Source organism: Ixodes scapularis, unplaced genomic scaffold, assembly GCF_016920785.2.
Source record: "Ixodes scapularis isolate PalLabHiFi unplaced genomic scaffold, ASM1692078v2 PGA_scaffold0__279_contigs__length_252992795, whole genome shotgun sequence".
In the NCBI taxonomy this organism is placed as follows: Eukaryota; Metazoa; Arthropoda; class Arachnida; order Ixodida; family Ixodidae; genus Ixodes; species Ixodes scapularis.
Genome location: NW_024609835.1, coordinates 78,266,915 through 78,294,016, shown reverse-complemented (window position 1 = coordinate 78,294,016; position 27,102 = coordinate 78,266,915). Strand labels below are relative to the sequence as shown.

General features: G+C 41.8%; 1 protein-coding gene across 1 annotated transcript in view; it reads right to left on the bottom strand.

The window, feature by feature from the left end:
* LOC121836999 overlaps nt 1-27,102 on the bottom strand; it is a gene marked incomplete in the record, with an annotated part of 283,006 nt that overhangs the window by 43,756 nt on the left and 212,148 nt on the right. The window contains 1 exon segment of the mRNA XM_042292201.1: nt 23,771-23,840. Within this exon segment, the coding sequence (XP_042148135.1) occupies nt 23,771-23,840 (70 nt within the window).

Here is a 27,102-nt window from a genome sequence, read left to right as displayed (position 1 = left end):
TGCTACATCTTAGCGGCTTGTGTTCATGGTAAAACTAGAAAAGTATTTCGAATTGAAAAATTTTTCAACATTCTTGAGCTAAATTAGATCTACAGACCCCCAAGTATTTCAAGACTTCGTCTGTTAAAGTAATTTCAACGAACTGGATGCAAATATAAGAGTGCAAACACACTTGAGTATTTGTATTCTTTTCATTCTTAAAATGAAAACCAAATTCTTGCTGCATTCCTTAATCTCCAAACTTTTTTTTCTAGATGCGAGCTTCGCTTGGCCCTTGAACATTTTTATTTTTGTTGAAGATCAATGCTGAAAACAAACCGTGTTACTCACGCGTTGAAAAGAATGTTTTTCTTGATTATAAGTCGCGACACGTAGGCAAATTATAAGTGTCGCAAGAGCTATCGACGTATCTGATTTAAGAGTGTTGTAATTGAAACATTACAAAAATTGGCGTACCATACAAAATAAGCAGTCAAACGAAAATGTATGTGACAGCGTTTCAAATTTGAAGCCTGCATGTTGATTTTAATACCACCTTAAAGAAGATCAAAGAAACCGGCACTGCTCATAAATAGAAACCATGGTTCTTTCGAAAGAAGTGTAATAAAAAAGAAAGAAGAGATTCTCGTGTTTCTGCGGAGAGATCATATTGCCATGGTAGATTTACGGGTAAAGAATTTTGATTGAAATCTGACACGAGGAATCAAACGAAGCGCGGATCGCGAAAGGCTCGATTGAAAAAAAAACACATATTACAAATAAAATAAATATAGTAAAATTTCGAGAAAAAAATCTCTGCAGCTTTTGATACTAATCATAACCACTTCTTTCAAAAAGTCTTACATTTGTTATGTACTACTTGAAGTATGAAACAAATAACTTACGCAAGGCTGGTAGTATGGTATTAGGAAACCACACAATATGGCGCACTCAATTTAGCGCGATGACAGTATTTTTCAAAACAAAACTTCACTTAAATACATTATAGAAAAAGCACACCCAGCGAAAATCACAGCCGTATTTGCATCAGTGAACACAACTGCCAGGCAAGAGTGCAGTTTGTAATTAAATACAGATTGTGAAAACATTAATTCTATATAGGGTGGCAACATGTTTTCAATTGGGCGAGTGTACAAGGTAAAACTTTAAATTCCCGTGGCTAGATTAGAAAAAAATGCGGTGTACTGTGGTGACTGTATGTGATGTACTGTGGCAATGCACGCTTCTCCATAAAGCGCAAGCGCGCTTCTTTCTCCGGCGAGCGCTCGACTGGTGGCATTCGCGGCCACTGATTTAGTCGCGCGGGGAAACTAGGAACAACTCGCTTCAGGGATGTTCTGGCCTCTCTATCGAGGACCGCCGGGGCCGCCAAGGGGGGGGGGGGGGGGGGGGGGGGCTGCTATCAGGTTATTCGCAAACGTCATAAGGCCTTATGAAAAGAGGGGGGGAAAGTAAAGCCGAGGGTTTATCAACAATGTCACCATCAAGAAAAAGTAAGATTGCAATGCTGTGCTTTTAAAACTATTTACTATATTTACGGCCTCTGATGGAGCAGTCAGGACAGCCCTCGAGCGAGCGGTTTCATGTTCACCAACGTGACTAGATTATTTTCCGCGAATGAGTCGAGGGCTCGCCGGAGAATGTCGCGCGCTACTACGTTATGTATAATTGTGATTACTACTGTACGTCTCTGAGCTCAGTCTTAGCATTTTAAAATATTTTAGATAGTCAAAAGTCAAAATTGGACGTTTTAGTGATTTATACAGGCTAAGGTCGGTCTGCCAGGATGGGGCGACACTGGTTTACACTGTACATGAGCAATTTCGCCAGTCCAGTACGACTGCTAGCCTGGGGTCGTTAACGTGCTCACGCAGTTGTGATACACGAGCGCAAGCCGGTACGATGCTCATCCAAATCGAAACGGGCAGGGGTGGGGCTCGAATCAAGGATCCCTGGGCTCTGCAGCGTGAGCTTTCGCTCCACACGCGTCGAGCTGGGTGTGCGCTTTATCTCACTCGGCTACCGATCCCCCCCGTTTAAGGTAGTCGTCCATCAGCAAATATTATGGGATGGACATTTTAATTTACATAAAATATTACTTGCTCAACACAAACTATCACATTTCTGCATTTCCAAAATAATAGCTCTTTAAAAAAAAATTAGGTTCACTTGAGCAACAAAAGGTAATAAAGAATATATATATATATATATATATATGATAATTCTTCGAAAGTAATAACATAAAGTTACTATGAGGCTCCATTGTATCTCACTCCTGCGAAAGTGTGTTTCCTCTGGAATTGATTAACAGACCTGGTAGTTGAACGTAAGAGCATGTTTTATCACTGATATTATGTGCATTAAAATGGAATTTGGTCTAGTTGGATCATGATCACGTTCAACGAGCCGAAACTGCTTAAGGACAATAAGCAGAAGGACGAAAATCGGGCGCACTCACAACTAAAATTCGTTGAAAACGTGTCGCTTACATACTCTTCCTAAAATATATCGACAAACTATGATATGGCTAGATGTCTTCCGAGTTACCTCTGTTGTGATTTGACATAGTGCCAAATTTTTTCGACTGGGATACAACAGACGTATGTACAAGTTCAAAGTGACGACATATAACTGTAAAACAACGCAAGCCGCAGTGACCAACATAAAGAAGATGCAACAACCCACAGTATACCCGATTTACTCTTCATGTAATCTGCAAGTTTTTTTACAGCTTGGGTGCTTTATATCAAACATGATTAGAAAAGTAGTACTACCCTATTGGTTTTAGTATATATAACGACTTTTCAACTTATAAACAAAGCACTCAAGCACCAAACGTGTGGACAAATTATCTGGGCAGGTTTTTAGGAGTTATTAACAATATTGTTTTACGTGCTGTAATTTAAATCATAATTTGTGGAATGTATCGAATGTCTGTACGAGGAATGTATGTTTAATTCTGTATAGCGGTAACATAGATATGTAATCAATGTTTCCGCCAAGATACCAAGAAATCAAGAGTTATATGGGTAATCTTAAGGATATTCATCAAACACAGAACCACTAAATAATGATAATCGCGAACGTGTTCTTCGTATATCATGTCACGGTCTCACAAAATGTATGTAAGCTGTTTCTTTAGCAACTGAAAAACGCTTGACGCGGAGTACCTCCGTGCTCTTCGGTTGAATGAATGATTCCCCGTCCACTCTGTGTCAGATTTGTTGACGCGATCGCAGGAAATCAAGTGTTCCAATCGAGCTGAATTGAAAAAACCTGGACGCCTCAATTTCCAGCAGCACTTATTCGTAAATTTACATTTTAGTCTTGCACGCTCTTCCTGGCGAGCCTTTAAACTTTTTCATTCTTGCGAGAGAGTTGCACACGCTATCTGGATCACTATACAAATTACCTTTACTCCCTGGCCAACAGAATGAGCTGTCGCATGGAGAAGTTTCAAAATGGTTTTCGTAGGAACAAAGCGAAGACCGTGAAAGTATACAGCCCAAGAGCAGCAACGAATGGGCACCCTATAATGAACGGTTGGTCGGCAGCAACAGACAGCTCGCACAACGCTGACAATCCACTAAAGAAGAAATCGCAGCTAAAAAAAACAAACAATAAGAAAACAAGTCGTATTTAAGTGTTAAGAAAAACCTCGGAATCTACGCCCACGATCACGTCCAAGGCTCGTTTCTCCTTGGACACTATTCGACTAAAGAAAAACAAGCCAAAATGTGGTCTCATAGGAAAGCGATAGCTACGTATATTGTGAATTTCACTTTCTGTGTAAATACTGGCCGTGTCGGCATAGTAAACCGCAGTTCGCGCCTTGACACAAGAGTATGCTTGGCCGAGTTCAGTTTATCAGCTTGCTTAATAACGAAACATGCCCATAATAGACATTTCAGCTGAACACCATCATGGCATTTTGCCTTTACGCGGAGTCCGCCGTCGGGAAGATGGACGTGAGGCTGATTGCTCTGGCGTGCCGCTTTCCTCTTCCGCGGGATATTGTCTGGGGCTACAAACCCTGTTCTGTAGAGGATCTGTTGAGCGGTTAGACTGCCGGTTGGAGTTTTACCGCTGGCCCTTGAGGAGCCTTCTGCTGTCTTATTGAACACTGACATTCTATGAAAGAAAACATTTCTTGGGCGAATCGGAATGCCTCCAAACCGTTAATAACACCAGTTTTGTTTTCGTACACAATATGTGCAAATTTTTGACAAAATATAGTGCGAAAAATTCGAGGGCGTTTTTAAGTTTGTGTAGGCTCTATGAGAACAATAAATATACATCTAGATTAAATTAAAAACACTAGCGGATGTTAAGACCAATTTTTTTTCAAAAAGAAGCCGTGTCGGCATTATAAAATAAATAATACCTATAAAATAAACGTAAAAAAAGATATGGATAACGTTTTCTTTTTATATTTCAATACCAATATAGTAGTAGTATTACCGGGCTGTGTTGCATTTCAGAAGGGATATGAACTTTGCTGCGAATGGGATATAATGACCTTGAAAAAGATCACATCGATGGTCGGTTGAATTTTTGTTAGGTCTAAAATGAGTGTTAACTATAGTTGAATGCTCGCTATACACTACTTTTTATGGCGTAGAGGTAGAAACTTAGAAATATTTTCTAACTTTTTTAAATATTTTTTTTATGATTTTTTATTCAAGCAATCTTGTCTGGCAATGTAACAAACAAAAAATTTACTTCCGCGCGGTGTCATTCGTGAACTACTACCTAATTTGTTTTCTCGCAGCTTTGAGAAGCCAAGCGACAGGTGTCGCCTGACTGCAGCGACAGCTGTCGCCCGACCCTTGTCTACGATAAAAACTTATCAGGTAGGCTGAGTTTTACGCATTCTATCGCTTGTTACCAGTTCTTGTTTCTATCAAAAGCTTAACTATAAGGTCAAGAAATTATTTTATACCTAAAGGTCTGCCACATCTCATTTCTTTGGGTAAATTTTATAGGAGGGCGACATGCAATTTAAAGAAACCAATAAAGCCCGCGTTCTGCTCCCCCGCTCGAAGGAGTGTTTGGTAAAAGGACGCTGCAGCGATATTCAATTGTCATGTTTTTCACTTTACATGTGCTTTTTGGCACTAGTAGGACCCAAGCATACTCGTGCGCAATGTCGTTTACCAAGAACTATATTTGTTGCGGTGTAATTTCAGGAATAAAAGCGTGCGTTTTTGTTCAATATCTCCGTCCCAATATTTGAGGATGTAGTCTGGAGATCGCAGCGTTGGCATGGTTTCCCAAGAATGATATTTTAATGCGGCTCATAGATTTTACCCTAGTATGTGTGTGCACTCAAATTTGGCTTCGCTAGAATCAATAGCTCGACAAGCATTACAGTAGTGGCTCGTGTCCATTCGCTGCAATGATGACATTAGCCGAATCCTAGCAATGCCTGGAACTCAGCGCGTGTCCTCTGCTTTTCCAGCCCCAGCGCGGGGCTATGATAAGATAGGCGGCATATAATCGGCTCTAGGTCACGTAACAACTCGTTCTGGCTAAAAAATTAAAAAAAAAGGTTCTCAGTTTTCTTTTACGTAAACTTTTCTTTTTACGCTGCTATTGCACGGTCAAAAAAACTAACACATTAGTTTGTAGGTTATAAACATAAGGGATTTATTATACGTGGGATTTACACACACGACAAAAATCGCTGCACCAGACCCTTTAGGGCACAACGTCATGTATGCTCTGTATACAATTTCAGCATTTCACACTCTAGTTACTCTAGGTTATGCATATTTTTTTAACACACATCATAATTTACCACTATTAATGTTCATCGAGTTGGCGGCTATATTTTGAATCGTCACTGTGATGATGATGTTGATTTAACAACTGCGCCTTCTATTGCTCTGTCTAAAGGAAACTGGCAGCGACACACAAAATGCCTTCTCTTCCACAAAAAGAAAGTATTTATTGTCATTAAATATTCAACATAATTTCTAACGGAAGTTAAATCAAAATATTGATGTTTTGTTTCATGAACGTTGGTTCCAACTTCTGGTGAAGCGCGCATGCAACTCTAATAATTACATTCCTAGATTATCATTTCTGAGATATTCTGGGCATACGGCTATGCAGTATTCTCGCAAACCTGCCATATCAATAAAAAGAATCCGGCCATACCACTTGCGCTCGCGTTTCCTTCCGCGTTCTACGACACTTAGAAGAACGATTTTTATAGCACCAAGTGCCTTGACCGTTTCTGCGGTAGCGATAGTCTCGATAGAGTATTTCTTTCCCCATGGGCTTCCTTGGGGATCCCACATTTGCTTGCGTGCGGGAACGGATAGAAACAAATTTGTGGCTCGAGAAGCACAGTTAACTCGCTTGCTCCGATGTTTCTTCTCCTTGATCTCGGGATTGGGAAAACGAAAGACATTCTACTTGTTCGCTTCCCAAAGCAACCCCAGTCCCCAGACCCTCGTTTGGAAGACGACCCTGTTGCTCCCTGGCGAGCAGGATACATCCTTGTTTGTTCGCCACGTATAAATATATTGCTGTACACATTGCGGGCCATTGGAAAAGACAGTGCTCGAAGTTACGAGTTGGGCGTGCTTTTCAGTGAAGGTTGGCACTAAGATGTATTACTTTGTTTACTTGGTGCGCGCACCGTAAAGTTCATTTTCTTATTAGATACAGCAAGTAGTTTTCCCTTCGCTTCCTGACACAGTAGAGGGCGTCCAAAAAGTTCTAACATCGCGGATAGGAGCTTTCATATTGCATCGAAACAACTCTATATTTAGTCTAAGCATTGGATTTCTGTATAATCCCATGGTAATATTTGGAATATTTTTTTTCGCACTGGACCTGCGAGATATATTAAATGGCCACTGGTTAACCCAACATCCACACGTTTCTGTTTTATGATCTTAAAAGCGTTAACAGCGTGTGACCTGATATGAAATACATAAAAAAAACAAATTTGCTGGCGCGCGAAATAGTCCTTAAAAGACCCATGTCCTCCCCCAAATCGGCTGGCAAGGCGGGGAGAGAGGAGTGGGGGAGGGGGGGGGGGGGCGTTGCGAGTGGCCTGTTTATGACAAATAATTATAAAGTACAATGCATATATACTCGCGATAATTCTAAGTCCACGATGCCACTGACCTCGACATATAAATCCTCAGAGCCAGGAAGTGTTAGTGAGCCGCCTCGGTGGTACCGAGGTAAAGCACCGGCCTACGGATCTCCAAGTGGCGGGTGCGAATCCCGGCCGAGGTGACCGCAATTTGACGGAGCCTTATTGTGGAGAAGGCGACGTGTAACCGAGCTTTTGGTAGCACTTCAAAAGATCCCCAGGTGGTCGAAATTAACTCTCAGTCCTCCGCTGGGACGTGCGAGATGTCCATCGTTAGTTTTGGCACGTAAATTCCACAAATTTGAGCAAGTGTTAGTGACCAGTCAGTGGATGTCTCCTAGCCTGTTTTCTTCTTAATTTCAATATGGCGGCGCTCAGCGGTTGTGTTGAGGGCATTGAAAGGGATGAGGACGATAGAAATATCAGCAAAAATCAAACAATATTTTTTCTGTTATTCTTTTTTTTGCATGTCAGATAATTTTGTTTTCATTATTTTGAGAGATTTTTAGTGGAGATGTCAAGGCCCTAGGAGTATTATTCGCGTCTTTCACCAAATGTCTACAACACGTCATTTTCCTCTTAACCTTTTTTAAAAAGAGTTTGAGACCCATTATGCTGAACAGTGCTAAAATCAAAATCGAATAACAACGTGACGCGTCGTCTGCACGTAGACAAAGGTTCAGTGTCAAGCTCACAGCAAAGAAGTCGATAATTAGCCGGTTGGCAGACGCGAGCACTCCTGATTGCCGCGGTCGATGAGGGGAACGAGGGAATGATAAACGACACATTCCGCTTGAATTCATACTAAAAGGAACTGAGTGCATCATTTCCCGATCTATTTACTTATTCATGATACCTTGCAGGATCGTTAAAAATATTTGGTAAGGGGGAGAGCACAAAAAAGAATATAAAATTTCAAGATTGAAACAAAGCGACGCACGAGGCAAGAAAGCACAAAATCAATTGAATCTATGGCCCGAGAAACAGAGAGAGGAGACTAGAGTGCGCAGCACGTCAGAGCGGCCAATATTGACTCGAATGATTTGTGGGTAGACCTAAAGGCTAGCTGTTTTAGTGTACACTGCACTCATCGAACGCGTTAGAACGCTGAATGCTGGCGTCCGGCGTTCGGCCCTTGCCATCGAAAGCGCTCGACGAGTGCAGGGGTGACAAATGCAGCTAGCTTTAGCTATCCACTAAGCACTCCCACCAAAGCCAAGTGTTCTGACGTTCCCGCAGGCTTTCATTTCCTTCTCTTCCTCAGTTTCTCGGCACACAGCATGCAGTCGGTAGAAAGTTTCAAATCAGACTTTTGTAAAATATTTTTCTTGAAATACGCAGTTCCCAAGCTTAAAATACGAATTTAAAGAGATCCATAAAAATAAATTGAAGTTGTTCGCAAAAGTTAATAAAAAATGACGTGGTTGTTAGTGGCTTATTAAGTATTCGCTTAATTGAAGGATATAGGTACACGGCGTGTTTATAGATTTTTGCGAGAGTTTTGTTTTTATAGACCATTCTCTGCTCTGTTAAATGGGCGCCGCCATGTTTGTTCATGCTGATGCCATGACACAATAGGGGGGCAGCGCTTTTTTGCAAGACTCCCTTCTTTTTAGAAACATCCGCACATATCGTACTGGAAGAACGTCACAAATGCCAAGTCACGAATGTCCAAGAACAACACCGATGCCAAGAGTGCTGTAAAAAGAAAAAGAATATCATATGTTTCGACCAGAATGTGCGAAGAAACGAAAGGGAGGGCTGTAGCGCGGTCCCGCAATGCGGGTGGAATGGCGCCGTCGCGTACCTTAGGACGGAGGTGCGACGTGGTTAATTCTCATAGCCGTCGCGGTTGGCGTCATAGATGCCACTGACGACTGCCACCAGTTATCCGTGAAGTGGGTAAGCGCGGTGGAAGTTTCGAAAACCATCCAACATTACGCGTAGCAACTGGATAATGCCAAAGTGGGATTTCGCATAACGCGAGGAATGTTTGAAAAAAAAACTCCCTAGAAGCAGACTACATCAACATAGTCCCTCGACGCGCCATTATTGTTAGGGCGCCAAGGCTGGCATCCGCTTTTCTCAGGCGGCACTGTCGACGGGAAATCCCGACTTCCCTCTCCTCGCGTAAAGAGGGGAGAAAGCTGCGGTTTTTCCCCTCTCCTGTCGCGCGGCGAGGACAAGGGACGAGGTCGAAGTCTCTTCAAGGTGTCGCCCGTAAAGCTATCTCTATAAAATATTGTTTTACGAGCAGCCCTTGTTTTCGCAAGAGCCTGCGTTTGAGATTATTATTTCACATTTTCATCGCTGGGGTTGAGGTTTCGGACACTGGTCTATAACGACGAAAATAATCCCTGAAGAAGGGGAAGAAGAGGGAAAAAGGACAAACATATGTTTATCAGGCTCCCGTTTATATTAGCTTAAGCATAAATAATATAAGAGATTGTGTTCATTTGTTTTTTTACAATGCTAACACATTCATGCTTCAAGGAGACATGAACACTAATAATCATGGATGGTTACAACCTGAATCATAGTATGTCATGGTAATTGTTTGCGAATATTAATTACGTCATTATATTATTCTCGTTAAGACTAATAAAACTATTCCAAGTGTTACAGCTAAAGATTGCAAAACGTCGAAATCGATTAAATAGAAGACTGGTCGGTCAGGCGCGCTTGCCTGCAGAAAATATAGAAATATAAATGTAATACCGCAATCGAGAGCCGAGGTACCTAATTAAAGGATCTCCTTCCCCCAAATCATAGTCTTTGGATTCCAGCGACTCGTCCAAGTCATGTCTCCTTTCAGCTTCGTCCACTCCCCAACCAAGGGCATCCTCAGTCAGCTGTGACATCGGAGACACCTCGAAAGGACGGGCCCGCAATTAGGACACCATTTCCCTTTGTTCCCGAAAATCTCGGGGCTTCCCTTTCTTTTCACGGTCATAAGCTTTGGTGTCCGCCGGCTCCCGTCAATGCCTCACAGGACTCTTGGTTTTTCCTGTCACCGCCACAGCGCTATTCAGAATATTTGTTCGCCTTGTTCTCCTCAGTGACATCGTGTGTTCGACGGTGGACACTCTTCTTTCTTTCGCGCAGTCCTGATATTTATTTTTTGTTTTGTTTTCTCGTTCCTGACACACGTTACCCTTTTGTCGTGGCCCTGTCGTTCGGCCCCTGCTGATTGTTCGCTCTCTTTTTACTAGCAGATTCCTGTATAAGAGTCAGGTTACGCGTAGTCCAAAGACAGGTTATAAAGCGTTGTCTGCCACATTTACTTTGTTTTTCTTCGGTTCTCTCGTTAAGTTTATCTTTCGCGCCAATAAAGACACTGTTGCCTTTGTGCACGCCAACTTCTTATCAAGATGACCGCTTCTGGGTAGGATATTGTAATTGTTTCCTTTTACGTTTCCGCAACACTGTGTCATGTATGTATTTTTATCCCTATTTTCTTTATACGCATCTATCGGGAGCTTAGAAAATGCAGGGCGTGCGTGGCAGTGCCCTTGCTTTTGTGGCAATCAATGTTTATTTAATTGCATGTCAAGCATCAAGAAACAAAGAAAAACTTTTCGCATATTTAATGTCACAATTCCGAACTAAAACGCGGGATACTCTGGTTTTTATAATCTTCAAAATTCTGGTTTATAATATTTTTTTTGTTTTTTTTTTAGGTTTTTGAAAAATTAAAATAGTTCGAGGTTCTTACGACAAACTTCCTCAGAATATTTTCAAATTATAATTTAAAATAGTCTACAATTGTGGATTAGATTTAACTTGATTCCGAAGATTTTAATTTTGCTAATGTGGATGAATTAACCTAAAGTTTATCTGCACTAACAAAAAAAGCCATTACTAAAACTACATAATGCGTTTTTGTAACTTTATTTATAGCTTATGAAACTCCTGTTCGATTGAAAGAATTCTTATATTTTCTATGCATCCACAAAAATTGAATTTCGGCATTAAGAAGCATGACATAAAGGTAAATAAATACGTTAATTTTCACTCGACCGATTCTTAAACGTATTAGCGCCGTAATCTATTTTATTTTTAGTCGCTTTCTAGGTTTCTGGCAAATGCAGCAAAAAGTACAACTTGATACTTGTTATAAGCGATGCAAAGAAAATCACACTCGAGTTCAAGGTAAATTTATATATATTCCTTATATCCTTGCAGAAAAACCTTCCTGACGAAGGCCCCACTCCGGCCGAAACGTCGAAGAATAAATCGTCCGTTGTTGCTCTTTACACCAAGGGTTTTTTCTTCTCAGGTATATATATTTATATATATTGCCACGCGCGTCGCTAAGCGAGCGCTTGCGTGGCTGAATGCTGTCAACTTGGCGTTCTCGTAAGCTCGAGAACATTCTCGTCTGATCGACTTCCAAATGTTCTGCACGCCGAACCTTCTACGCCAATTGTTTCAGAAGCGCACGCGTGTACTATCGTGGACACTGTTAGCTATAACACGGCAGCGCCGGCCGTCCCGTACCTCCAGCGCCCCATAGCAGGCGCCGTCCGAAACTCCGCGCATGCGCCGTGTAGCGGACTTGCTCTTCCCGCCTGCGAGCACACCCTCGCTTTGTCGTCTGCTAGGCACAGAGCAGACGACGCCACAGCACTCGCCAATTTTCGTTGAACACGGTTCAGCGAACAACCGCGTAAAAGGTGTCCACGGTTGATTCCCTGACTCCGCTGGCTAAGAATAATCATCGCCACTAAATGTAACATCACGGTGGATTAAATGTTTTTTATGGGACAAACTTGCAGTTATACTCTGTTTCACTTTAGGTCTAAGCGCAGCGGACGCTACTTGACGATAGGACCAACCAAGCAGCGGCAAAAGCACTTTTTGGACCTTATTGGGTCTCCCGGGTGATGCACCCCGTGATGTTGCATCTTTGCCGCTATTTGATTGGCTCTGTCGTTTTGTAGCGTACGCTGCGGTCGGACTTAAGGTGAAACGCAGTATAACAGCCTATTTCTGTATCACACCTGCTGCGCTCATACTGGTTTGCGAACGCATATTGGTAAAAATGCATTGCGCACGCCTGTTTCTGAAAACGCGGAAAAAAAACAAAAAAAACTTAGAGGGGTAGTGCCCTAATGACTCTGCAATCTGCCCCAATAAAAATCGCCGGTTGAAAATAAGTTTGCCACCAGTTCGCTATGGCGAGAGTACCAGACGAGCAGCACTGTGGCATCGCCTGGTCTGTGCCTAGCAGACGACAAAGCGAGGGTGTGCTCGCAAACGCGAAAAGCCAGTCCACCACACGGCGTATGCGCGGAGTTTCGGACGGCGCCTGCTATGGGGCGCTGGGGGTATGGGACGGCCGCCGCGGCCCTGTTATAGCTAACAGTGTCCACGATGGTACATAAGGGGCTCCGCGTGGCGAGCCGCAGTCAGTCTCGCCCCAGCGATCGATCTTGCTGTTACGCCGCTATCGACGCCTGTGACGCTCATTGTTTTCTTGTTTTATTTTTCTTTTGAGAACAAGTTTACCCCATTAGACGATTAGTTTATTTCATTTTTCGTCGCCTCATCCAATTGTCATCCGTGACGATATATATATATATATAAAACGGGCATGGCGGCGGGAGGCCGAAGGCGTAGGTATATAACTGAGAAAAAAGAAAACCTTAGTGAAAACAGCAACAACGGGCGATTTAATCTTCCACGTTTCGGCCGGAGTCCGGCCTTCGTCAGGAAGAAAAAGTTCTTCCTGACGAAGGCTTCAAACTTCGATTTTTCCTAAAGAAAGACTTGCAAGTTTGAAGTCGATTTTCTAAAAAAACCTACCTTTTATTTATTTCACTTTTTATTTACAGTTAGGTAAATAAAATATAGTAATCAGTCAGGACCCACCAAACGTACTTTAGACGGTTTGAGAAGCGTAGTAGTGCACTAAAGGTGCCACTCGTGGAGCAGGTACAAGGCTAGCGGTTTCGGTAAGGCGCCCACAGAATATTTCCGTCTCTTACCTAGCCCCAGGCCCCCAGCCTTGTACCTGCTCTACGAGTGGTACCTTCAGCGCACTACTGCGCTTCACATGCGCTCAAACTCTTTCTAAAAATTACTGATTTAGGGGTTTTGGTCGACGGTCAGCAAGTTTCTAATTGGAACCATGTGTCTATTTTCACTAATTAAATGTTAAGTAGTAAAGTCTAATTAATTAGCCGACTTATCACAAAGATCAGCCACCCACATAATGTCCCCCTGGGTGTATAACTCACTCGCACAAACCGCATAAGTGTAGCTTTGACGGAATTTTTTTAACAAATCTGCAAGAATAAAAAACACACCCGATATATATATATATATATATATATATATATATATATATATATATATATATACATATATATATATATATATATATATATATATATATATATATATAAAAAAGGCTAGTTTTGTTTTGCTAGCCTGTTTGTAATAAGCTTGGAAGTTTATAATTTTCACCACTGTATTCTTAACGCGATATGCGATGCACATTCAAGAGAATATCTAAGATAACCGTTTTACTTTTAATTTTTGTTTTACTTATTTTAAATTGAATTTTTTCACTCAACGGGAAAACAAAAATTAAAAAAATAGTTAATTGAATTGGCACCGTGAGGAACACACTCCACCGAGTCGGTGTTAACGCTATGTCGCTTGAACCAAAATAATAACCATTCAGCAATTCATTGAAACTAGTCTTCATCTAATAGTGCTCGTTTTGTAATTAAGAATATAGAGTCTACAAACTTGACAGTGCTCCAAACTATGAAGCTTCGAATTTTCCCAGCGGAAAGAAAAAATTATAGGTATTTAAAGAGAACCTAGAAGAATCAATTTCGTTTGGTGTTGAACTAGTCATTATTTCAGTGTCGCAATATTGAGCTCACTCATTTCCAGTATTTTTTACATTTTTTCTTATGTAAGTTTAATGATGAATAAAAGCTGTATTTGCATTACTTGCCAATTATTTCCTAGAAACGATAGACTACATTGTTGAAGAAATACTCTGTATTTTATTATTTAATTTTCATCATATATGTAATGTTTACATGAAAAAAGCCTAGACTGAAAGTATTGATAACGCCAAAATACCCGTTTTACCTGAATTAAATGAGTTGATTTTGAAGTGAAACTATCCCCCCCCCCCACGACTCCCCTCCGCCAGAAATATAAAACGAAATTAAGGAAGCCTTGAGTTAGTCATCAAAACGAATTGGAATGTGCCAACTGGCAGAATTATGGAGACTTCAGCAATGCTCTGCGTTCAGGTGCGACTGAGAATTTGATTTTGAAAAGGGTGATTTTTTTTGTTAATAACCATTCCTATAACAAACGCTCTAATTGATCCATTTTCTTTCAGTTTGTTTATTGTCTTGCCTAATAGCGCAATAGCGCTTCAGTAAAAACAGTATCTTTTTTTTAATGCTTTCTCTGAGACTAGGTACAATAACTAGAACTCATCAAGCAATTGGTCGCACGGAGGGGGACAGCCGAAAAATCAGGAACAGAGTGCCAACGAAGCTGGTGAAGAACAGATTGGATGAAGCAGGCTTGAACCAGTCGCGGAGATCGATCAGAGTGGAGAGGGTTACGGACAACCTGACTTCACATGCAGTTCAGGCTAGCCATAGCCCAAGCCAATCCATTCGACGAATTGGAATCGACTGCTGTTGCCGCGACTTCACTCCTTTTGCCGACGAAGAGTGATCGCTTCTTCTGCTGGGCGACCGAAGAATGCATTTTATAACTCTAGATTATGTATCCCAAACCGTAGAAAAGCAGTTTTAATTCATTTACATATGCTCTGATATAAAACAACACGGTTACTTGAATGCCATTAATTTCTTCAATCTGCTTTCAGCTATATCCGCAAGTTGTAACGGTAGGAAAATGTGTCGTTTTGTTTATTGCTTCAGTGCCAAAGAAGGAAACGGCTCTTTTGTTTAGTGCTTGACGATCTTCACCAGAAGTGAACAAGTGGCCAGATTCGAGCACAGTATAGGACGCGGTGTATAGACCCCCCCCCCCCCCCCCCCCCTTTCGTTCACCCTCCCTCCGGAAGAGTAGTAACACTCGGTATGAATGTCTACTACCTCTCCGTTGTGCACAACCTGAGTTACCTTCCGATGTTTCTAAATATTTCTAAACTCGTACCTAAATGTCGCGTCCCAGCCCACAATCTGCAACAGAGCTTTTTCAAGCCCCGGTATGACATTGCTTATGCTCACGCTTTGGGCGATGAGGTTCTAAATGTACATGATTATTAGAGATATTTCGAACACATAACTGACGAGGTGCTCTCAATCTTTAAATTAGTGCCAAAGGAAGGAGCCTCACCTAAATACGCATTACTGAGCTACGCATTCGATGTACTATTTTTTTGAAGTACGGAGCACCGCTGCTATCTCACAGTCGAGAAGGCGTTGTAGATGTCACAAAATATCCCATATTGTTGTTTTAATACTACTGTTTCTGCTCAGTTCCTAAATAGGGTTTAGTGTTTCAGGTTTAAATTAAAAAAGAAAAAAACGGGGGTGACAATTCACCTTTTTCCTTATCTCAGTTCGGCTCACAAACGGTAACTATGTCTGAGCAGTATGGCACACATACTGAGGAATAGTGCATTACCTTTGAGGCTAAATCATAGGTATTGCTATACCTATAACGCCGTTCTCAATATCCGAAGAAAAGGAAAAGAACGCCATTATTATCAGACGTGAGTGAAGCACGAATGCACATCGATTTATCAATTTTTGCAGAAACCACATAAAGGAAAAATAAGCACTATTACAAATAAGTTTCAACAAGGCCCGTTATGTCCTTTTTCTTTTAATATCAATGGTGACCCGAATCGCAAGAACAAATTTCTTTAACACAAACTCAAACAAGCAGGGCAAATGACAGGATAAATTAAAAAAAGAATACCTTAAGGGTATGGACAATAAGCCTGATTCAATTTCAGCTGATTACCTGATTTCTCCACGCTGCCGTTCATAAATTCTGACATCGCCAGCTCGACGACGGAAATTTAAAAGAGCAAAAACATCAAATAAATTGCGATCGGGAGGCGAACGAATTCAGATGTCATTCTTGACATACCAGAAAGAGGAAAAACGATTGTTCCAAATTAGTTTCCTCTTCAATATTTTTTTTAAAGTAAAACCCTTCATCGTGCGCTGTTTAAAGAGTACAAACGTAAAATCTGTACTTCTGCAAAAGTAAAAAAAAAGATATATATATATATATATATATATATATATATATATATCACCAATTAGTTTTTGAATGATTTGCCTATTTTTTGGGCCCCCACTCCCATTCTCTCTGCTTTCTATTACTCACTGCACTTGCCCTGCGATAGATTCGTAATGATGTAAACAACAACACGATTCCATTGTTTCTTTGTTAGCCAGGATAGCAAACGCACAAATTTACTCGGCACCTTGCAGTAACAAATGCTCTTCCTTTTCGGTAATTCCGCTGTGCTTAATCCTAATCGGCCCGAACAAAATCTTCCACAAAAAACTCCCAATTAGTGCCGATCCACATGAGCCGCTTCCGCACAGCGCATAATTGCATCCGCCTCTTCAATCATCCGCCTGCCTCTCCTTATGCGACAAAAACAGAAAGGCTAACTATAGTCTATTGAGGAAGCTAAGGTAGTGAGTCTGTTGGAAACCTGAGCAAGCAAGTGCGCTTGAAATGTGCGCTGCCGACTGCTTTTATCTTGCTCATAAATGTTATCGCAAAAAGAACGGACTAAAGACGTATTTTAACACTTTTTTTTTTATTTTTCCATCGCACTTCATGGCAATAATTGAATACATCAGGGAGCATTGAAGGCAGCGGTAACATAAACAACGATACATTGAAAGGAAACAATTTAAATATGCCTACACTATTGCTCGGTTAGAATTGCACATACCAACGGGGCAATAAACGCGCATCCCTATCTGGTACAGTCAAGAACTTACAAAAAAACAAGAGCATCGTGCTGAATTTTTCAAGTCACCTACTGTGGGCCAGCACGGAGCCAATATCTGACACGCGAGTACGGGACGACAGCGTTCGCCTGGAACTCGGGTTTTTCAGGTCAGTCATTCATTCATTCATTCATATATATTCATCTATTTATTCATGTCTTTATTCATTCATTATACCCTTTCCATATTACCTACCTAACTTATATAAAAGAGGCTGCATATAGCTAATTGAATTCTTAGCCAACAGTGCTGGCATTGAACGAAAAGAAAATGCGAACAAAGGCAAACACACCTTAGTGCGAATATAAAACTGTGAAGGGCGATTCATTAGTGCGAATGACAAAACCCGAATACCACTTCATGCCGAACGATAAAGCAGCGCTCTTGTTCAGACTGTGACCCGAGCTCGCCCTCGTGAGTAACGTAGAACATTTAGCGCTGCGGCTGTGAAGCTACGTGGTGTTGTCCAACCGATAGCCGTATATGTAAAGAGTTTGGCCATTCGTTTGGAAGTATACACCTTTCCAAAAAACGGTCCTAGGCCGACGCCATGTTGCTGGTGCTGATGCGGTTGGTGCGACTCTCGCGCCCTCTATCACCTAGAAATATTCTGCTACTCTCTTGGACTGTAAAGACCCGCTCAGCGCGGTTCTCTACCTACATTTTTGCGGTTTTGCATTCGAACTTTTCTCGCCCTTCTTGAAAGTTTCCACTTTTTTCTTTATGCGTGCTGCGTACCCTTTTTGTGTAATCTTCCATTGTGAGAAATAAGGCTGGTAAGTGCCTGCCATTCAAGCTTCTCAGCTGGACATTTATGGGAAACGAAGCAGGTGAAGGACGTCGAACGGCCATCGATACTGTTCTCCACCCCCCCCCCCCCCCCCCCCCCGCCCCAGAGATAATCCGCGTAGAATCCTCAGTCATCCCCAAAAATAGTTGTCGGGGTTGGGGTGGGTAAACGGGTCAATCGCGTACGTTCCTTTGCCTTGCTGGTGTGAAAAGAGGAAGCTCTCCCCAAAACATGCCCCAAAACGAAGTCGGCTTGGATTCCGTCCGATCGTCAAGATGTGACTGTCGTCGACTGTGACTGTGTCATTTGAGATCTTTCTCAAATAAATTATTTTCGTATAACGCTGTATCGTGTGTGGTACGTACACTATATTGTTCGAATGTTAACACTTGTTAAATTGTAAGTCCGTGCCTTGTCCATCGGCAAACACGTTATTTGTGAGCGTGCAAAATGCGTGCCTTTCGGCTATCTTTAGTTGTAAATTACTTTCGACAGCTAAGCGCTTTGTCGTTTGACATGCGACGAATCGCGTGGCGCCGTCAAAACCTGTCGTAAAAAAACAACAAAAAACTAGAGCGATACATTCCAGTCGCATTCGTTCTGTCGCGCGCGTACCCAACAGAAATAGTTTATAGGTTTTTATTGCTTTTTGTTTCTTTCAAATGTCTACAATGCTTTCTCACTAACCCTGGGAAAATACTTGTACCATGAAACACAAAATACAGCGGGAAAAGACCAGAATTTAGCCGCCAACAGCGTTTGAAACTGCGCCTATCAAAATCACAGTCCACTCGGTTAGGGTTAACAGGGAAGCCGGTGGGACTCTAGCCTCAAACCCAATGAATGGACTTGAAAACAGTTTGTTGCCCTTGAGGTCGAGTGTTTCTTAAAAAGGTGTATAGGAGATAAATGGGGAGGCGCCATCGGCCGAAAGCGGGCTGGGCGTGTTCCAGGGCGTCTTCAGAAATTCGAATGTGGCCAACCAGAAGCCAGAAATTATGCCCTGGCGGTGGTCGCGAGAAACAAACTTGATAAGTGCACCGGAGTATCTCTTGGTGACTGAAAATATAGTTCACGTGATGTTTCAATCAGGGTCATCCAAAATCATGGTGGAAGAGTGCGACTACCGGAACGATCGACATAATCCGTACGCCAGGCGCCGAGGGCCGGAAATCTGCCGTTCAAACGGTCACACTCTGTTCGAGCGAACAGATTTGATCGGACGCATCCGTTTCTTACATCTTTATGCGTGATCGTGATCGAAACATCACGTGCACCCTATTTTCAACCATGAAGGGTTACTACATTTAACTCTTACGCGCTTAATAAAACGGCCAAAACTGTTTTTCGCTACCACCGCTAGGGAATTCTTTTCGGCTTCTGGTTGGCCAAAAGAGCATGCCAAGCCCTCTTTCTGCGTCTGCTGCACGCCCTGGCTCTGTCCGCGCCCCCCATTGACCGAACTCTCTCTATACACAGCTCTGGCCCAACCCTAACAATTTACTGTCGCACATCTTCCTCTCACTCTGCAACACCTTCTACGTTACCCCATTTATTCCTGAGACAAAGGATAAGAGCCCTGAAGATTTTAGATCTCTTAATAAGACCTGGTGCTGCCGCTCTCACTGTTCCAGTACTTTTTTTAGACTGGTTGTTTGTTCCGCGCATGCGTATAAAAAAAGGAAGAACGACCGACAATGGAAATTTGCGAATATTCCGCTGAAGTGTGTTTATTCAAATGTCTGATCTGACATCTGGAACACGTCCCAGTGCTTGCTTTCGGCGTGTCTTCTAATTCACTATGTAAATAGGAGGTACATGAGAACCGCGAAATTTCGCGTGAACGCGCTGTAAGCAGGGAATTCTCTCTTTGACGGGGGAAGGGGACGTGATATGAGATTCTTTGATTAAAACTTCCCTTTCCCTATATATGAGTATGTCTCACACAACGAAAGAAAATATAATACATTTAAAGGGGACGAACGCATATATACATCATCTTTGAAATACTTTTGTATGTCCGTGTTCGCCCCCGTTTAATGTTTTAATAATTCTTTCTTTGTGTTTTCTCGACAACGCGCTCCTTGTATAGAGCATATAAAAGTCTCCGGTCAATTTACAGGTTCCTAAAATCAGTTGCTCTGAGTTCGTACATTCGATATCCTTCAAGAATATTTTAGACCGAAAACTGCATCTTCTAAGGAGCGCAGTCATTAAAAAAAATTAAAATTTTCCCAACACTTAGACGAGTAAAAACTGGACATCTGTTGCATGTGCTCTACAATGGTGACATTAGCAAGCATCTAAGACTTGGGTGAATGGAGTCATATCTGTTCTAGTCATCCTTAATATTCTAAACTTAATGACGATGTTAAACATTGAAGCCCATGGACTTTAAAAATGTTCTTATATTATTATCGATTGTCCCGAAGCAGCCACGGTCATTTCGTCAAAAGGTGTACTCGTCTGCCCGCCATCCCTTCACAGCCAGTCGCATGAACTAAATGTCTTCCATCTAGGAAGCACAACCAACAACGAAAATGTAAGCGTCAGCCTCCCTGCTTATGGAAGCAGATACCATTTTTTGTAAAGGTATATTACAAAGCATCGAATTTATTCAATATTGCGGAAGGGGAAGATTTTGAGAGTACTGTTAGCTCATACACTGAATTAACTTTAATATTTTTTTCTATCCGCAATAATGAAAAATGGCATTCAGAAAGATATGCTTAACTTTCTTTTAACCCCTGTATCTCGTAATTTTGAGATTTCACTTTCTTACCTCAAGAACTTGCGTTATATGCGGACGGTGTGGAAACCCTTTGTAATGAGGTCATTTTTACGGGTATGAAAACCACGGGGGTTGTTTTTTCTGTCTTATGCCTTGAAAGCCCGCTGATTGAAGTTCGTCAAAGTTTCAAGCATACTCGAAACTTAAATAATAAAAACGCATAAACACTTTATTGATCATCTAATTCTATTTCACTTCTTAGAAGAACCACTGCTGGCCACATATGTTATCTGGGACACTGTTAATTTTCTCCCAGTGGATAGAGTTTCGCTGTCTGAGAATAGAAGAAGCGGCGGCCCTGTGCTCAAATAAATTATTCAATGACGTGTTAAGTAGAGTGCAGTTTGCCACATCCGAAACAAAACGGCCGCTTCATTTGGTAGATTACGAGGCAGCGGCCAAGGTGCATGATAACTGAAATTGGCTGCACCTCCTCTGCACTGGATATGAACCTTTTTTTCCTCTCACGTCTAAACTTATCAAGACTTATCAAGCGTAAAAAGGACACTCCCGAGCGCTTTCTAGAATTATTAAAAATCTGGAAAGGTCTTTAGATGAACATTATTACTAATCACACAAACGTTTCGTAAAGCAGAAACCCACTATACCCTCAAGCCTCCTGATCATTGAGCTGTGCTTGCCATTAGGCATGTGTTCTTTTGTTCTTGCTCAAAATATTCGTGTGCAATTCACCAGATTCGGTTAGTGGTCGTCAAACCGAAATAAATGAGTGTAATAACTTCACTGGAGCACTTTACATTTTCAGCAGCTTTTTTCAGTAGCTAAAAGTATGAATAGCGACGCGAGACACAGGGATTGCAGCACGGACGTGGCATCCAAAGAAACAGCGCGAAATGCACGGAGACAAAAGAAGGGTAACACGCTGTGTAACGCGTCATGACGCTCCTCAAGACCTATGCGCCTAGAAACTCAGAGAGAGGAGGACACTAGAGCGCGCGAGTACATCGAAACGTCGAGCTCTGGATAAAATGATTCAAGGCTATACCTAAAGCTAGCTGCCTTTGTCTCGACTCCACTGGTTGTACGCGTTCGAATACGAGGGCCAAACGTAGGACCGCCGCGGCGTACCGCGTTCTAACGCCTTCGACGAGTGCACTGGAGACAGTTGTGCTAGCTTTAAGTCTACCTACTAATTATTCCAACCAGAGTTCGGCATTTTGACGGTCCCCCGCGCTCTTGTCTCCTTTTTTTTCTAAGGTTATCTGTGCATTGCTATACGAACAAATGGAACGCAAAACACTAGCTGTAACTGAAAAAAAAAAAAAAAACATCTTGGCGTTTGGTAAATATTCTCAATTAAACAAAAATACACCACGTGGATTCGTGTAGACCTGTCGCTATTTCAAATACTGAGTAGAATTTTGAACTCTGCAAGACTAATACTCCGCTTCATAATTCGTGCGATGCTTTGTTTCTTGTGTTTTTACCATTACATTTGACGAAGTAGAAAACAACTGCGCAAATTGTAACAAAATCTGAATTGTGTTTTTTTTTTTTTTTTGCAATCCCATGTTGGATGTTTTATTTGTACATTAAACCTTACGAATTAAGGCTAGATGTTTACAAGAGACGTTTGCGAGAGTTGAAAGTAAATTTCAAAGAATAAATCTTTCATTATAGATAGTCGTAAAGATGTCGTCGATAGAACCTTTCACGAGCTCAAATACGCAAAATTTTAGCAACCTTACAAATAGTATGAGAAAGGAGCACATGTACCTTGTATGCTGAGCTCATAGCCGTCCTATTTAGTTTGTAAATAGCTCAGTGCAGACAACAAAAGACTACAATATGCTATAAAAAGTCAGAATAAGAAGCTATATTTTATAGAAATATAATTTCATTTTAAGGCGCTTATCCTCCCTTAGTGGTGCATTGTTTGAATCGCGGAGAAAAGCTTAGCAGTCTTTAGACAGACCTGGGGAAAAGCTAACTTAGCATTACAAGTTCATGCAAGGTGGTCTTTATCCATTTAATGTTTATTTCATCCAGCGAATATTTTGTTGCTATACTCTTGGGTCGGGTTGAACATTATAGGAACAGTAGTGCTAGTAAATCTACGGGTGTGTCCCATGCACGTGGCATGCATTTCAAAGCAAAGCGCCCTCGTTTTGCTTTTATGTGGACCGTTTTCTCGTGAGTGTTGCCATACTGAATTGTGTCATAACCGTGATAGAGGAAATATCAGTTTTATTTAGCTGCGTATTTGAAGAACTTAGAATATTGAATGGGTACTTTCTTAAATGTCGAAATATAAAGTTTTGGAGATGTAGAATCTGCTGCTAGTACATGAAAGGTTATTTATTATGTAACATTTCAGGAAGGAACTATCCAGGCTGTAGCCTACTACATTATTTTATTTCCCCCCGGCTATCCTTCAATTACCGGTTTATAGATTTTTTTTCTTTTAGTATTATCGTGCAACTGATTCTGTATAATTAAGGTGTACTTAAAAGTATACTTCTTTGTTCGTGAAATGCAGAATGACCGTCCGCACGTATCGCATCCAATTATACTTCAGATGAGTGAACGTATTTCAGTTGAGTGAATGCTCGGTTCACTGATTCGCAGATGAGCTTTTCTCCGCATCAGTCACAAGGCCGGTGAGCTTTTCTGCGCATCGGACGGTTTTGCGGTGAGTTCATCTCCGGTGAGCTTTTCTCCAATGAGGTTATGTATGGTGAGCTTTTTTCCGGTTAACTTTTTTTCACCGACCCATTTCTTCCTTCTTAATTATTTTATGTAAAAATATCTGTGAATTTTATATATTTCTGCACTTTGTACCTACTATTACGCTGTGCTACATTAGAGAATTTTGTTCTTTATGGGCACCAACATAACGAGATGATAATGATGATGATGAATATTAACCCAATAACCCAATGAGAGTCACATTAAAAAGCTGAGTGATAATAACTCCCAAAATAGAGATTTCGTTATTTTTCTGGTAGTGATTAATCGCGTGACTATAGCCCGTGGTATTCAAATAGAGATAGTATATAAAACTTAGAATATTACTATTGAGTCAAAACGAATTTCTAATATTAAAACAAAAAACTTACCTTTAGAAAAACCGGAAGGGCATCGAGTCGCCGCTCCGCACTCTGGCCAGGCTGCCGGTTGGAAACGTAGACACTCTGAAATGACACGAAACACCACACACTGAGAACTGTTGACCTTTCAGCGTGACGTCTGAGTGAGGAATGTCGGGTACACCTTTCAGAAGGAAGTGTCCTCTGCAGCGGAAAACCTTTCGCCTACTAAATGGCTGGAGCCTCGCCTCCACCTGTTAAGCACAAAAGCGCTAGGAAGACAGTCCCGGGTGTCGTAATTTGCCTTCTGCGGCGCCCATGAACGTCACGAAACATTAGCTTCGCCTGATGCCTACCATTTAAATGCATATATATATATATATATATATATATATATATATATATATATATATATATATATATATATATATATATATATATATATATATTATTATTATTATTTAAAGTTGAGTTAATATTTGCAAAGAATCGGTTGCAATACATTGTTTCCGACATCTGCGTTCCGATTTAGATTTTTTCGTTTTTTGTTTATCAAATGACGTTCTATTTTGGTACGCCCTATGAATGAAGAAGTTCCGATTAAGATAAAAATTGTGTGAGGAAAAAGTAAGTTCAGTAACACACGAGTGGATGCAGCGAGGCCACTTCCAAACTGTTAAAAAATTACAAAGGTTCACAGCACCCTTCGCTAGATTAACTTCGCAGTTATTAACACAGAATATGTTATACGCACAGTTTTTCTTTAATCAAAATAAGTGTATTAGGCTGCCGTAAAACTATAACGCTGAACTGCTGCACTCGACAGCCGCGCTCGACTGCCGCACTCGACAGTTACACCTACGTTGAATTTATATAAAGAATGTTGTCGCATAGGCGCCGTTAAAAAAACAGGGATGTAAAAATTTCTCCAGCGGGAATTTCGCTTGGGTCCAATTGATTACGAGCCAGATCCTATACCAACAGAGCTACAAGGTGGATGGGGACAGGTAACCGTTAGTTTTTTTAGTCGAAAATATACACTAGCTTGATTAATAAAAACAAAGACAGGCGCGCACAGAATGTGTTGCGCTTCACATAAATAGTGTGGGTTGCGCGTACCGGGGTGTGGAGCTGCTGTGTACGGAGTTAGTGCAATTACAAACGTCTTACGAATGGCAGCTCAACACAATCTCCCGCTCTTAGGCAGCATGATCAAGCTACTGCAAATTGTCTTAGAAGTTTATATGAACTCATGCTAGAAAGGTGAGACTGTATGATAACTTTATCCCGAATACTCAATGCAGTGAAAAAATTATCTTTTCTGTGGTACTAACGTTCCGCTCTCTTTGCTTTGGAAGTCGACGTCAAGACATGAGCGCCATAATTGTACAAATATGCCGTAAACTTGGTATTCTAACAAAGTTTCTTTTAAAGTTTACAATTTGCTAAATATACCAATATTGGCAGGGGCAACATGACGTCGTGAAACAATAAGATGGCCAATCAAACTTGTTATAAAACAACAAGCCAATAGACTGAAATACCTTACTTTTCACATAATATAAGGTAAAATGCAGTGTTATGTCAAGATGCGCAGCTTATATTTACCTCAATACGATAATTTATTTAAGAGGAAATTAATTAACACAGTTTGCTAGGCTAAACGACAGCTCTGCATTTCACGTGGGGAGCGTAGCCATCATGGAAGAAACACCTTAAGAGTTACGCTGCGCTAACAATAATTGTTTATATTTAAAGCAAGATATAACTTTTCGTGAACCCCTAGACTTACCGCCCTATTGAAAAAACCAGCTTAAGCTGGTCCCAGCTTCAAGCTGGGTTATTGCCCCAGCATGCCCAGCTTGGCATGCTGGTCATGCTGGTTGATCTGGTCATACTGGTCATGATGGTTGATCTGGTCCCAGCTTCAAGCTGGGTTATTGCCCCAGCATGCCCAGTTTGGCATGCTGGTCATGCTGTTAAACTGGTCATGCTGGTGAACTTCCCAACCAGTTTAACCTGTTTAAATTAATACACACAATAAAAAAGCCAAGCTCGTCAGAAAAGCCAACTCGGCATCCAATTTATTATTTTCGTACTTGCGGCAGCCTCACATGAACTCAAATGCTACACATCCTCGGCGCTGACACAGTACTAACCGACGCACAGATTCTCGGTGCAAATTGTCTACAATGTTAATAAAACCAGATTGCTTATCTCTCAACACGAAAAAAATACTAGACACAGGCCAAAAACAGGCAATAGCAGACGAAAATACTACACGGACGAGAGAAGCGAACCTGGGTCCCGCCAGCGATGGGGGCGAAGCGGCAACTTGCGTGGTCGGCAGAGGCGAGGAAATCCGTGTGGCTTGGATGGCATTGGCGATACTCCTCGGCACCGCCGTCATTCTTGGGCACACACACGTTCGAAGACACGAAGCGACGCCGCAGTCGGGACGTCTGACATCTTCCCGCACTGAACGGACTGCCGCTCGCTGTCTTCTCAAAACCCGCTTCGCTTGCACCGTCGTTCAACTAGTCTCCAAACAACGCGCACACAGCCGTCCCTTCGATCTGCCCTCTGCCCAAGCTATCCAAACGCGTCTTCGATTCTCCGTTTCTACCACTCTCTCTCTCTCTCTCTCTTTTCTCGCACACAAAGGTAGCTTGCAGCGCGCCTGACGCGCCCGGTGGTCTACCAAAAACGAGAGGACAAAGAACAGGACGTGGCCTCGTTCCAGCAGCCGACCTTGTCGCGCGCGCTCCCAGCAATGCCAGTTCGGCTATCTCTAGCCGACCTTGGCGTGCGCGCTCCCAGCATGACCAGCTTGACCACCACGATTATTATTTCGACCAGATTCACCAGCTTGTCTCCCAGCATGACCAGCTCGTCTCCCAGCTTGACCACATTGGCTCCATGGAAAACCAGTTTGACCAGTTAAGACCAGACTGGCTCCCAGCTACACCAGATTGAATCTAAAACCAGATTCGAGTGAGACCATGCTGGTTTTTACTTAGACCAGACTGACCAGCTTAAATTCCAGCTTGCCCAGCTTAAACCAGCTTGATTGCCAGCTAAACCAGTTTAATTACCACATTGACCAGTTTGACCACCTTGATTACCAGCTTGACCACCTTAATTACCAGCTTGACCAGTTTGATTTTCATGCTGGTTTTTCCAATAGGGCGTGCATTGTTAAATAAGTAACACAATTAGGGAAATATACAAAGTATAGATGTCTCATCATAAACTTGGCGAAGAAGCTTCAGCGTGTTTTATATACGCAATCTCGTCGGTTACCAGTCGGGCGGTCGGATCAACAACGCTTGAAATCGTACAATATTACAAGTTCCACAGCA